Source organism: Haliotis rufescens, unplaced genomic scaffold (assembly GCF_023055435.1).
Source record: "Haliotis rufescens isolate VD_foot unplaced genomic scaffold, xgHalRufe1.0.p SCAF_16, whole genome shotgun sequence".
Lineage (NCBI taxonomy): Eukaryota > Metazoa > Mollusca > Gastropoda > Lepetellida > Haliotidae > Haliotis > Haliotis rufescens.
In genome coordinates, this window is record NW_025963846.1 from 11,829,776 (window position 1) to 11,842,055 (window position 12,280).

Consider the following 12,280-nt stretch of genomic DNA (forward strand, 5'->3'; position numbering starts at 1 on the left):
GTAAACATTGTCCATAGGATAGACATGAAACATTTGAGGAGGTCATGAGAAATTGGCCAGCCAGTTTACAATTAAAATATTGAAAATTATAACAGGGTGAAAACAAATTTGTTTGGCAAGTTTAAAAAAAATTCAACACCTGAAAATAATCAGTCTCATTTATGTACCAAAACAGTTCCCACTGTGCGTAAAAGGCAAAATAGTGGTAAAAATAATATGAATGGATCGCTGAAAATCGGTGATGACACCAGGTGTTCACAAAAAGATTACCGTATTCGACGTTATAAGCGCCCCGCTATAATAAGCACCAATGGCGATATTTGCTAATATATGGGCTAGTGAACAAACCCAATTAGCACCCCTTCTGACTGATCAATGTACACAAGACTTATTTATTCGCGTATTATACGCACTCGTGTGTTATATGCACCCTTAATTATGGGCAAACAAATTCTGGAAAATTATATCTGTCGTATATATAAACATTTCAGGCTGTCAGCATAAACCACGAAATTTATCTTTAAACTCTGTTCTTTTCACCAAAATAATATTCTAATAAGAGCTCCCTATTTCTAATTTTGAGAGCGCCCTGGGCGCTTGTTACGTTGAATACGGTAAGCACGTCCTGCCCTAAAATATTCAACTGGAGACAGCCTGGTTGCAAAATGAATTTGGACAAGGTCATCTGTTTTCATAACCTGCATACACTCATCCTACACCAACCCGGTGCTGTGCCATCCTTGGAAATTAATTGGCATTCCAAATGTACCAAATGTTATATTTTGGTTAGCACTTCCTTAGTACTATTGGGTAGGGGTGACTATTGGTCTTGAAATCACTATTGCGATAACTATTGATATTGAAAGAAACTATTGCGATAACTATTGATATTGCAAGCAACTATTGCGATAAATATTGATAGTTTTCAGTGGGTCATTTTAGATGGATTTTAGAGTTGAATTAAACCTTGGAACTGAAGTTTCCGTTGAATGTGATAACCATAACAACAAATAAAAAGTAAAATCTGAGATATGACTGATTTGTTTTTTCTTTACCCTAATAATTTAAGAAAAGAAACTTCTACATTACCATGTGTGAATTACTACCACTCATGATCAAAAGAAAAATAATTTGAACAGCATTGCATGTATTTTATTGATATGGTAAATACAATCGAAACTATCGATTCCCAACTGAAATCGATACTATTGATTGGAAACTGATTTAACAATCGATTTATTGTCTTCAAGTGCTTACCAATAGCAATATATCGATATTTTGATTTATCATGGCACCCCTACTATTGGGTGTTGAGTCCCATCCGGGTGGCTGAGTGGGTTAGATCGCTGACTTTATGTGCTGGCGATTTGGTACCTCACTCTGAGAATGTGGGTTGGAATCCCGGATGGAACTCAACCCAATAAGTACGAGAATCTGTACTTTACTAACGAAGTGTTATCCCAAATATAACATTTGTTACATTTGATCACATTCTAAATGTGTTTTCCCAGATAGTGGCCAATGAAAGACATTTTGGATTTGAAAGAGCAACATTACGAATCATTTATATAAATGCATCCCTCATGGTTTATTCTCCCTGCAGGGTTTTATTGTACGAAAGACCACAGCAACAAATTTTTTATTTCTTATATGAAAGGAGCTGCGGAGGCCATTTTGAATATGACAAAATCGATACTTTATATTGTTGAGGTCGGACATGTAGAATATTTGATAGAAATAGCATATTGATATGTTCAGTAAGGGAGAAAATTAATAGGATGTTGGGTTTTTTTATTGTCAGAAACATGTTTCGCATTGTATGCTTACTCCTTCCTCAAGTAAGCATGTACTCTGAAATGTTCATAGACTTGATACATTCAGTCAGGCCTCAAAGTTTGAATTTGTACCATGTACCCATATGTCTACAAGCATTTTTTTTCCAGGTAGCCAGTGGTAAAATTAAGAAGTCAAGCCAATAGTTTAGGTAGCCAAAAGCATTTGAAATTATCTTTTATTGTATATTAGTGGAAACTGTACTTGAGTTTTGTTATTTGTGACTCGAACAATGATGCAGTTTGTGTTACTAGATTATATAGGTATATCCTTGCTTATCCAATAAACTACCAACTAATATAAAATACTAATTACATTAATATTCATGTATTTTGGTTCATTGTTGACTTTTGGAGGAATTATTTGCGAGTATAATTAGTAGCAGACACATTTATTTTTGTGTCTACATATGTGTAGCAATAGAATTTAGTCGCCACAAGATATTTTTCAAGGTAGTCATTGGGCTACCCCTGAATTTTAGACAGTAGACAAATCAAAATTTAGGTCGTATTGCCGACCAGTTTGGTCGCAACTTTGAAGCCTGTCAGTTGTTTGGTAGAAGATTTTTTAGTTCAGTGCTAACGTAGAGATGAAGGATGGACAGACAACGAACCAAAACCAAGGCTATAAGCTTACTTTAATGATGTAAAGATGAGCTAAAAAATAGTTACAACAATAAAACAAAAATATTCAAAATGCGCATATTTTCAAACAATCATATCAAATGCAGTTTTATTTGTTCCCTGACCAGTGGATCAATTTGCATTCCAGTTATCATTCTCAACTCCCTGGGGAGTATACAACCCAAGCTGCCTCGGGGTGCTAGAAGGTTTTTACATCCACCTCACATCTACTTGCTGGGTGAACAGAGGCACATTTGAACTAAGTCACTTGCCAGGGTGACACTGACACTGACACTTGTGTTTCGGGTGTATGCACATATTCATGTTTCTGCCACCTGTTCGACCCCAGAAGATTCCGGGGAGAATAGGTCTTCAGCAACCCATGCTTGCCATAAAAGGCGACTATGCTTGTAGTAAGAGGCGACTAACGGGATCGGGTGGTCAGGCTCGCTGACTTGGTTGATGCCTGTCATCAATCCCAATTGTGTGGATCGATGCTCATGATATCAATCACTGGACTGTCTGGTCCAGACTCGATTTATTTACAGACCACCATCATATAGCTGGAATATTGCTGAGTGCGAACAAAAAACCCCATCTGGTCATCTACCATTTGGTGCAGAAATACCCAGTAGACCGAAACTAAGAGAACGAAAATGAACTTAAAACCCCGCAAAACTTATCAATACCCATTGTGAATTTTTTTTTTTGCGTAAATACTCATTGGCTCAAAACATTATCTGGAGTCCTGATGCAGTCCATTTCTGCCAAGAAATACTACACAAGAAACAACTATCAACTGACGACAAATGGTCAATAAATGATCATAATGACAACAGGTGAGAATAAAGAAAGCATCGTGCGTGAACGTCAGCTGTTGCCCTGGTCCCTATTGTCCATGGTTCCTGAGTTATTCATATCACATCAGTACTCAACAACTTTAACAGGTGCTACTGCATGTATAGGCAACATAGAGTTATTCAGTTACAATGAAAATAATCTATAAGGAAACATGTGTAATTGATTGAGGCATAATTGTATATCGATGTCTGCTTGTAATGAGTGTGCTTATCAATAGTTATTTACCCCAAACAAGATACCTCACAGTCAGAAGGCTGGACACAAGTAGGCGATATAGGCATTTATAGACAGGTAGTCATTAGGCTTGGACACAGACAGTTGATATAGCCTTTATAGACTTTCAGGACATACGGCAATCATAGTCTTTGACAGTGGAGGCAAGGTACGTATTATTTTTGTATTCATTGTGTTTCTGTTTCAAGGAATCTTTCTGACTTGCGTCATAGTCTCATTTGTATTACTAAGTACATGTCAGGACATTTTATTAAGGCAAGTTATTTTGAAAAATAGAACAAAGCTAAATTTCATGAAAGTTTTAGAACTTTAATTTGGAAAATCCTACTTGTGAAAAAACATTTGCTTGCTTGCTTGCTTGCTTGCTTGCTTGCTTGCTTGCTTGTGAGTGAGTGAGTGAGTGAGTGAGTGAGTGAGTGAGTGAGTGAGTGAGTGAGTGGTTTAATGCAGGTCTTAGAATTTTACCACTTTGGTGAAACCCATGAGTTTGGGTATGATGCTGACAAACCAAAAACACCTGGATGGAAACATGACTAGAGGATAGAGTGTCCACTTCGAGTGCAAACATCAGTGGTATGACACCCTGCTGCATCACATTCCACCCAGTGATAGTCTTGGTTTGTCAGAACCAACTCCATAGTCTCGAGGATAGATCGTCCACTCAGGGTGCAAACGTCAGTGGTTTGATACCCTGCTGCAGTATCACGGCAGGGGACACCAGAAATGGGCTTCACACATTGTACCCATGTCTGGAATCAAACCCGGGTCACTAGGCTACCCAACCGCCCCCACCTAATGATAGTCTTGGTTTGTCAGGGCCGCATCATGGATAGAGCTTCTGCTCAGAGAGTGATGGCCGGTGGTTTGATCCCCAGCCAAACGAAAGACATTAAAGACTTGTTTTTACCCTGCCTTGTTCTGGGCATTAAAGGGATAAATGCAAGTCACACTAAATGCAATAATGTTGAATGCAACGTTAAACCCCATTTCACCTCACCTCACCTCACCTCACCTCACCTCACCTTGGTTTGTGAGCATCATGCCACAGTGTCCACAACCTGTGCCATTCCACTAAATTACACAAATACTGTACAAAGCATGGTAAAACTTTCCTCACTCATTCCTTAGCTCACTGTAACACCGACTGCATGTTTTTATCAACAGCTGCGGAACCTGTCTGGCCCGAGGATGATTGTCCTGCGTGTAAAAGCTCTGCAGACCATCGCGGTGCTGTGTCTGATTGGGGCGTTCATCATGGTGATACTGTACTGTGTCAATTCCAGCCACAATCAAAGTGGCCTCCTACGGCACAGAAACTTCAAACCATCAGCCAAATTCCTCAAGGCTTTGAATGTCAGAAAGAAAAATCACGAGAAAAGAAGCAAATTTCTGAATCATGTTAAGGCTGCCATGAACAAGAAAAAGCGAAAAAAGAAACGAATCAAGAATGAAACAAAAGGAGGCGAAGCCAATATGGTCAGAAGAAAAGCGAAAGTACAGCTCAACCATCATGACTTAAAACTACAAACTGAATTAATAAAAGCATTTGCACTAAAGGACAATGATGCCAGGCACCCATTTGCAAATATGCATCAGTTCAATTACACCCTCAGTCCATCTCAGTGCCACAAGAAACCTGTGTTTCTATTGACCATTGTTCACTCGAAGCCACATGATTTTCGGCAAAGGTTGACTTTCCGAAAAACCTTTGGTCAAATCCAATCATCATGGAAGAAGAGAATTGTGTACGTATTTAGCATGGGACTTGTTAGTGATCCCAAACTACAGCAGCTCATTCAGAAAGAGGCTGCGACCTTTAATGACATCATTCAAGGAGGGTTTGATGACCTTGAAGAAAACCTGGCCCTTAAACACATCATGGGACTCCACTGGAAGAAAAAATACTGTCGCCATGCAAAATTTATTCTTAAAATTGATGACGACGTGTTTATCCATCCATTTGGTATCATCAAGAATATCTTAGGCAAATCCAAACGGAAGCATTTCATGAGCTGCAGAGAAGGATCGGGGAAGGCTGTTATTGAAAAAATGAAGAATCGAAAGCTTAGAGCAACATATCCCGTCGATTTTCTCCCGAGCTTCTGTAATGGGTACGCCATTGTGATGTCATCAGACGTTGCTTCAGGGATACTTGCAGCATCAGAAAAAATACGCTACGTCCCACTTGAGGGGTTGTTCATAACTGGCGTGCTGAGACTTGTGTCCGGGATTGGACTCAGTTCTACCGAAGTCATCCATGGAAACTGTCATCCAAGACTCTTCACTGGCAAGGAAATTGTTAAAATCACTGCTCTTCATTTGGCGGGGAAATGTAAGAATAAAATGTCAAAACTGTGGAAAAGGTATCATAAAGTTTTTAAGGGTAAAAGAAAATTGAAAGTTTAAATTAAATGTCTATGTTTAAGTGATGGTTTACAGTAAGTTTTGTTGATTGATTTTGTGCAAATGAAGCCTGTTCTAAATTCACATGGATGTCTGCCATTACCATACCGTAAATAAACTAATGTAATCCCTACTCTTGCGTCCTGACTTTCACAAATACAATATTATATGTACAGGCAAAGTTGTTTTTTTTGCATACAACTGCAGACTTAGCATCAGCACACCTTGCAATGTATTGATTGGAAATGAATGAAAAATAAAAATATTTGTTTGCATTGTATTGTTTAAATGGGTCATCTAGATTGATAGTCAGTCTTGATATGCTGAATTCATGTCCTTGTTCTGCTGAATTCATGCCCTTTATCTGCTGAATTCATGCCCCTCATTTGCTGAATTCATGCCCTTTATCTGCTGAATTCATGCTCCTCATCTGCTGAATTCATGCCCTTCATCTGCTGAATTCATGCCCCTCATCTGCTGAATTCATGCCCTTTATCTGCTGAATTCATGCCCTTTATCTGCTGAATCCATGCCCTTTATCTGCTGAATTCATGCCCTTTATCTGCTGAATTCATGCCCTTCATCTGCTGAATTCATGCCCCTCATCATCTGAATTCATGCCCTTTATCTGCCGAATTCATGCCCTTTATCTTCTGAATTCATGCCCCTTATCTGCTGAATTCATGCCCTTTATCTGCTGAATTCATGCCCTTCATCTGCTGAATTCATGCCCCTCATCATCTGAATTCATGCCCTTTATCTGCTGAATTCATGCCCTTTATCTTCTGAATTCATGCCCCTTATCTGCTGAATTCATGCCCTTTATCTGCTGAATTCATGCCCTTTATCTTCTGAATTCATGCCCCTTATCTGCTGAATTCATGCCCCTCATCTGCTGAATTCATGCCCTTTATCTGCTGAATTCAGGCCCTTTATCTGCTGAATTCATGCCCCTCATCATGCCCCTCATCTGCTGAATTCATGCCCCTCATCTGCTGAATTCAGGCCCTTTATCTGCTGAATTCATGCCCCTCATCTGCTGAATTCATGCCCCTTATCTGCTGAATTCAGACCCTTTATCTGCTGAATTCAGGCCCTTTATCTGCAGAATTCATGCCCTTCATCTGCTGAATTGATCTGCCTAATTCATGCCCCTGATCTGCTGAATTTATGCCCTTGATCTGCTGAATTCAAGACCCTGATCTGCTGAATTCATGCCCCTGATCTGCTGAATTCATGTCCCGAACCAGACTGTCCTCACTGGAGACAAGGAGGGAAGGATTCCAAGTGTCTATCCTTACCTTATGGAATGTCAGTGCATTATCGCTGACGATGTTCCCACAGACATCTGTGTTCTCCCCACCATAGACCTCCCTCCACTTGGACTGATCAACAGTGTCCGTGTTGAAGTCATCACGGAGCATCATGGGTAACGGCTTGGTTGGTACACAGAAGGGTTCAGAGAAGCCAGCATCACACCTGTAACCATACAGGCATTGGGAGTTAGAGAGAGGGATCTTCATTTTCTAAAATATTCTCACCTGTCCGATTCTACATAATTCCCCCTTGCGTAGCAGTATTACATGATCACCATGGTGACTAAGGTACATGAATTTTGACAGAATCTCAAAACTTGATGAGTGATTGAGTATTGTTTACATCAGCTTTTATCACTATTCCAACTATGGGCTCTACTCTATGCATCAAAAGATAAAAGGGAGATTTCATTCTCTATGAAATATCATATTGAAGCAATAATTACTAAACAATGTTTCAAATCACCTTGAAATAGGAGTATTACAGAGCAAGGGTATTATAAGTTGTAGCAGGATCACTCAGGGTAACATGGGGTTTTATTCGTCTAGAAGCTCAGATTTTCCTATGATAAACCATCATTTTCTTCCATCACCTTACCAATTCAAATAAAACAAAAATCTTGTACAATGCACTTTATTTTTTGTTCTTTTATTTTTTCTACCAACCAAATTTTTCACTATCACCTCAGGGCGTTAGCCCAGTGATAAAAATGTCGCTCCTCATGCCATAGACCCAGTTTCCATTCCAAACATGGGTACAATGTGTGAAGCCCATTTCTGGTGTACCCCGCCATGATATTGCTGGAATATTGCTAAAAGTGGCGTAAAACCATACTCACTCACCCACTTTCAACTCGAGCTGCATGTGTACACAGACGCCTGTGTTGTAGGTTTGAATGGAAAACTCCAAGTTCACTTTAAACACAGAGCTTGAGTATATGGCTGTGCTCTAAGGGGGATAGCACACAGGACTGTACTTAATCAGCAGAAAAGGGAACAGTCGAGAGTACAACTTTGCAAGTCCTCACCTCATCCTTAGTTCTCGAAGTGTACCTTTATAACCCATAAGGGGCCAACACTGTCCTCTCCCTATTACAAGGATGCATATACTTACACACAGAGCCCCTTATTGCAGTAGCCATGGCCGGAACACAGCCATGGGCAGCCGCTGCCCAGGTATACGTTGTCCAGCGCCCACACCATGCCCCGCGGGTTGGACGTGTGCTGCAGCCATCGGAACCTGGTCGCTGAGGACCTGCAATACACACAAGTGCATCAATCAATTTAACAATGTCTCATGATGTGGCGAGCAATGTCACAGCAATATTCAAAAATAATAATAAATTAATTATTAGATTTCAATCAAATCTTTTAAACGAGGTGATGCAGCAGGCTTTTTATGTTATATCTATTTCATAAAACAAACTGTACAAGGGATGAATAATTTACTCCAAACATAAATTCAAAATTGTTAGAATCTAATGAAAATTGTGAACTGCAGCCCTTCACATAGACTTGCACAAGTCGATTATTATATTGTATCATAATTCTTAGATTATATAAGAGACAAGATTAAGTAAGACTGGCATCCTTGCGAAATCCAGACTTACTGTCTGCTTTTCTAGACTTGCCTTTATAAAGACAGAATTACCATATTTCCATAGACTTATCATTTAGTATAGACTTGGAGCAAGGCTACCCTTCACACAATGAACTGTACTCACACTGCTCCTGGCGGCAGATACACGGTCACTCTTGTCCAGTTCATGTGTTGGTCAGAGGAATACTCGCTGCTCAGATGGTAGCCGCTACACTCGAAGTTGGGGGGTTTACATTCTGACACCACGGGGTGCCAGGTTTTGCCCATGTTGACAGAGTATTCCAGCATGACGTTGTAGAGCGTCCCGTACAGTGACCCACAGCCCATCGCGATGTCAAACTGAAGGAACGTGGAAGGGGTCGCGTGATAGTCCCACGTTTCAGCAAACCTGAGGCCTGCAAGAGAGTGACATGAGTGATTGGTTAAATAAAGTCATGGAAATTAATATCAGGTACCAATCTTGTTAAAATCAGATCTAAGTTCTCGCTGCTGCTAAACAAACATCTGAGGACATCCCATTACGGGTCATGAAAGCAGCTTTCTCGAGCTTTACGGCACTCGTTTAAACCTGGCAACTTCCATTTCAGACTATGCGTGAAAGATATGTTGACACAGTTCTCGATTAAAATTGTGAAAACTAAACAAACGAACATTCTGGAATGTCTAATATATGGTTGAGATTGCATGGCAGTGCTTCCCACTAACTGTGCAACGCCTCCTCCGTTCAATTGTTTATCCAACGGAAGCGAGAGATAGACAATACTTTTGATGGAATCAGTCGTACGGGGCGTACCTGTCATGGGGAATACCCTGTGTTAACATTTTCGAGGCTGCATGATTAGAAAACACATTCCGACTGTCACTTTTATGATCTGGTAAGTGAAGCTTTGATTGGTGGAATGAAAGATCATTCTGACGTGACCCGTAATGGGATGTCCTTAGATCTTTGTATAGAGATAGCGAGAACTAAGATCTGATTTTAGTGAGATTGTATCAGGTATATCCTGATGAAGTTTTCCTTAGTCCCGTTCCACATAGCAATCTTAGTGCTAAGATGATCATAACTCCCATATGTTAACATTGACTTATGATCGTTGTAGAGCTAAGAACCCTTTAAGTGCCCTGGATCCATATGCAGATAAACCAACAACAAACTGCACTGCATCAATCTACAGAGGCTTGTTCTATAAACCAGTTTCTCAATAACTTTACGCTGAAGACTCACAACGCACAACTCATAATTATGAGAATTAAACCCATAAATGACTGGACTACCCTCTAGCCCCCTGAATCTAACACTACCATTATTTGTGCTGAACTCGAGGGCATTGCCCTTTGAATCTAACGCTACCATTATTTGTGCTGAACTCGAGTGGATAGCCCTTTGAATCTAACGCTACCATTATTTGTTCTGAACTCGAGTGGATAGCCCTTTACATCTAACACTACCATTATTTGAGCTGAACTCGATTGGATAGCCCTTTACATCTAACACTATCATTATTTGTGCTGAACTCGAGTGGATAGCCCTTTGAATCAAAACTACCATTATTTGTGCTGAACTCGAGGGCATTGCCCCATGAATCTAAACTACCATTATTTGTGCTGAACTCGAGTGGAAAGCCCTTTACATATAACCCTACCATTACTTGTGCTGAACTTGAGTGGATAGCCCTTTGAATCTATCGCTACCATTATTTGTGCTGAACTCGGGTGGATAGCCCTTTGAATCTAACGCTACCATTATTTGTTCTGAACTCGAGGGCATTGCCCTTTGAATCTAACGCTACCATTATTTGTGCTGAACTCGAGTGGATAGCCCTTTGAATCTAACGCTACCATTATTTGTTCTGAACTCGAGTGGATAGCCCTTTGGATCTATTGCTACCGTTATTTGTGCTGAACTCGAGAGAATAGCCCTTTGAATCTAACGCTACCATTATTTGTGCTGAACTCGAGGGCATTGCCCTGGGAGTTGCAGGCGATCCTGGGCACGGCGCTGTCAGCGATGAACCAGTTGTGGGGGTCTGGCATCATGGAGCTGAAGTCGTCTTGGAAACCGAATGTGCTGGTGTCGTTGATGCCAATGAGGACGCTGTCCAGAGCCCACTGAGCACGAGGGACACCTGCAGATACAGACAGTAGATTGCAGATACAGACAGTAGATTGCAGATACAGACAGGGGATTGCATATACAGACAGGAGATTGCAGAAACAGACAGGAGATTGCAGATACAGACAGTAGATTGCAGATACAGACAGTAGATTGCAGATACAGACAGGGGATTGCAGATACAGACAGGAGATTGCAGAAACATACAGGGGATTGCAGATACAGACAGTAGACTGCAGATACAGACAGGAGATTGCAGATACAGACAGTAGATTGCAGATACAGACAGTAGATTGCAGATACAGACAGGGGATTGCAGATACAGACAGGAGATTGCAGAAACAGACAGGAGATTGCAGATACAGACAGTAGATTGCAGATACAGACAGTAGATTGCAGATACAGACAGGGGATTGCAGATACAGACAGGAGATTGCAGAAACATACAGGGGATTGCAGATACAGACAGTAGACTGCAGATACAGACAGGGGATTGCAGATACAAACAGTAGATTGCAGATACAGATGGGGGATTGCAGATACAGACAGGAGATTGCAGAAACAGACAGGGGATTGCAGATACAGACAGTAGACTGCAGATACAGACAGGGGATTGCAGATACAGACAGTAGATTGCAGATACAGACAGGGGATTGCAGATACAGACAGGAGATTGCAGAAACAGACAGGGAATTGCAGATACAGACAGTAGACTGCAGATACAGACAGTAGATTGCAGATACAGACAGTAGATTGCAGATACAGACAGGGGATTGCAGATACAGACAGTAGATTGCAGATGCAGACAGTAGATTGCAGATACAGACAGGGGATTGCAGATACAGACAGGGGATTGCAGAAACAGACAGGGGATTGCAGATACAGACAGGAGATTGCAGAAACAGATGGGGGATTGCAGATACAGACAGTAGATTGCAGATACAGACAGGAGATTGCAGATACAGACAGTAGATTGCAGATACAGACAGGAGACTGCAGATACAGACAGGGGATTGCAGATACAGACAGTAGATTGCAGATACAGACAGTAGATTGCAGATACAGACAGGGGTTTGCAGATACAGACAGGAGATTGCACAAACAGACAGGAGATTGCAGATACAGACAGGCGACTGCAGATACAGACAGGAGATTGCAGATACAGACAGTAGATTGCAGATACAGACAGTAGATTGCAGATACAGACAGGAGATTGCAGAAACAGACAGGGGATTGCATATACAGACAGGGGATTGCAGATACAGACAGTAGATTGCAGATACAGACAGGGGATTGC

At 40.9% G+C, this 12,280-nt stretch overlaps 2 protein-coding genes across 2 annotated transcripts in view; one reads left to right on the forward strand and one right to left on the reverse strand.

Annotated features, from left to right (window-relative positions):
- Positions 1 to 12,280, reverse strand: part of LOC124135067 (reelin-like) — a 123,035-nt gene that overhangs the window by 53,571 nt on the left and 57,184 nt on the right. The window contains exons 30-33 of the mRNA XM_048396870.1: positions 10,808 to 10,996; positions 8,995 to 9,265; positions 8,385 to 8,525; positions 7,256 to 7,433 (exon numbers count right to left, since the gene is read on the reverse strand). Of these exons, the coding sequence (XP_048252827.1) occupies positions 7,256 to 7,433; positions 8,385 to 8,525; positions 8,995 to 9,265; positions 10,808 to 10,996 (779 nt within the window). The remainder of the gene's footprint in view (positions 1 to 7,255; positions 7,434 to 8,384; positions 8,526 to 8,994; positions 9,266 to 10,807; positions 10,997 to 12,280) is intronic.
- On the forward strand, positions 3,552 to 6,221 carry LOC124135071 (beta-1,3-galactosyltransferase 1-like). The gene is made up of 2 exons (XM_046500265.2): positions 3,552 to 3,699; positions 4,716 to 6,221. The coding sequence occupies exon 2, from the start codon at positions 4,740 to 4,742 to the stop codon at positions 5,955 to 5,957; it is 1,218 nt and encodes a 405-aa protein (XP_046356221.1). The 5' UTR covers positions 3,552 to 3,699; positions 4,716 to 4,739; the 3' UTR covers positions 5,958 to 6,221.

Bases quoted from the DNA above. Each gene is read 5' to 3' on its own strand.
- LOC124135071 (XM_046500265.2), top strand. From the start codon at position 4,740: ATGATTGTCCTGCGTGTAAAAGCTCTGCAGACCATCGCGGTGCTGTGT.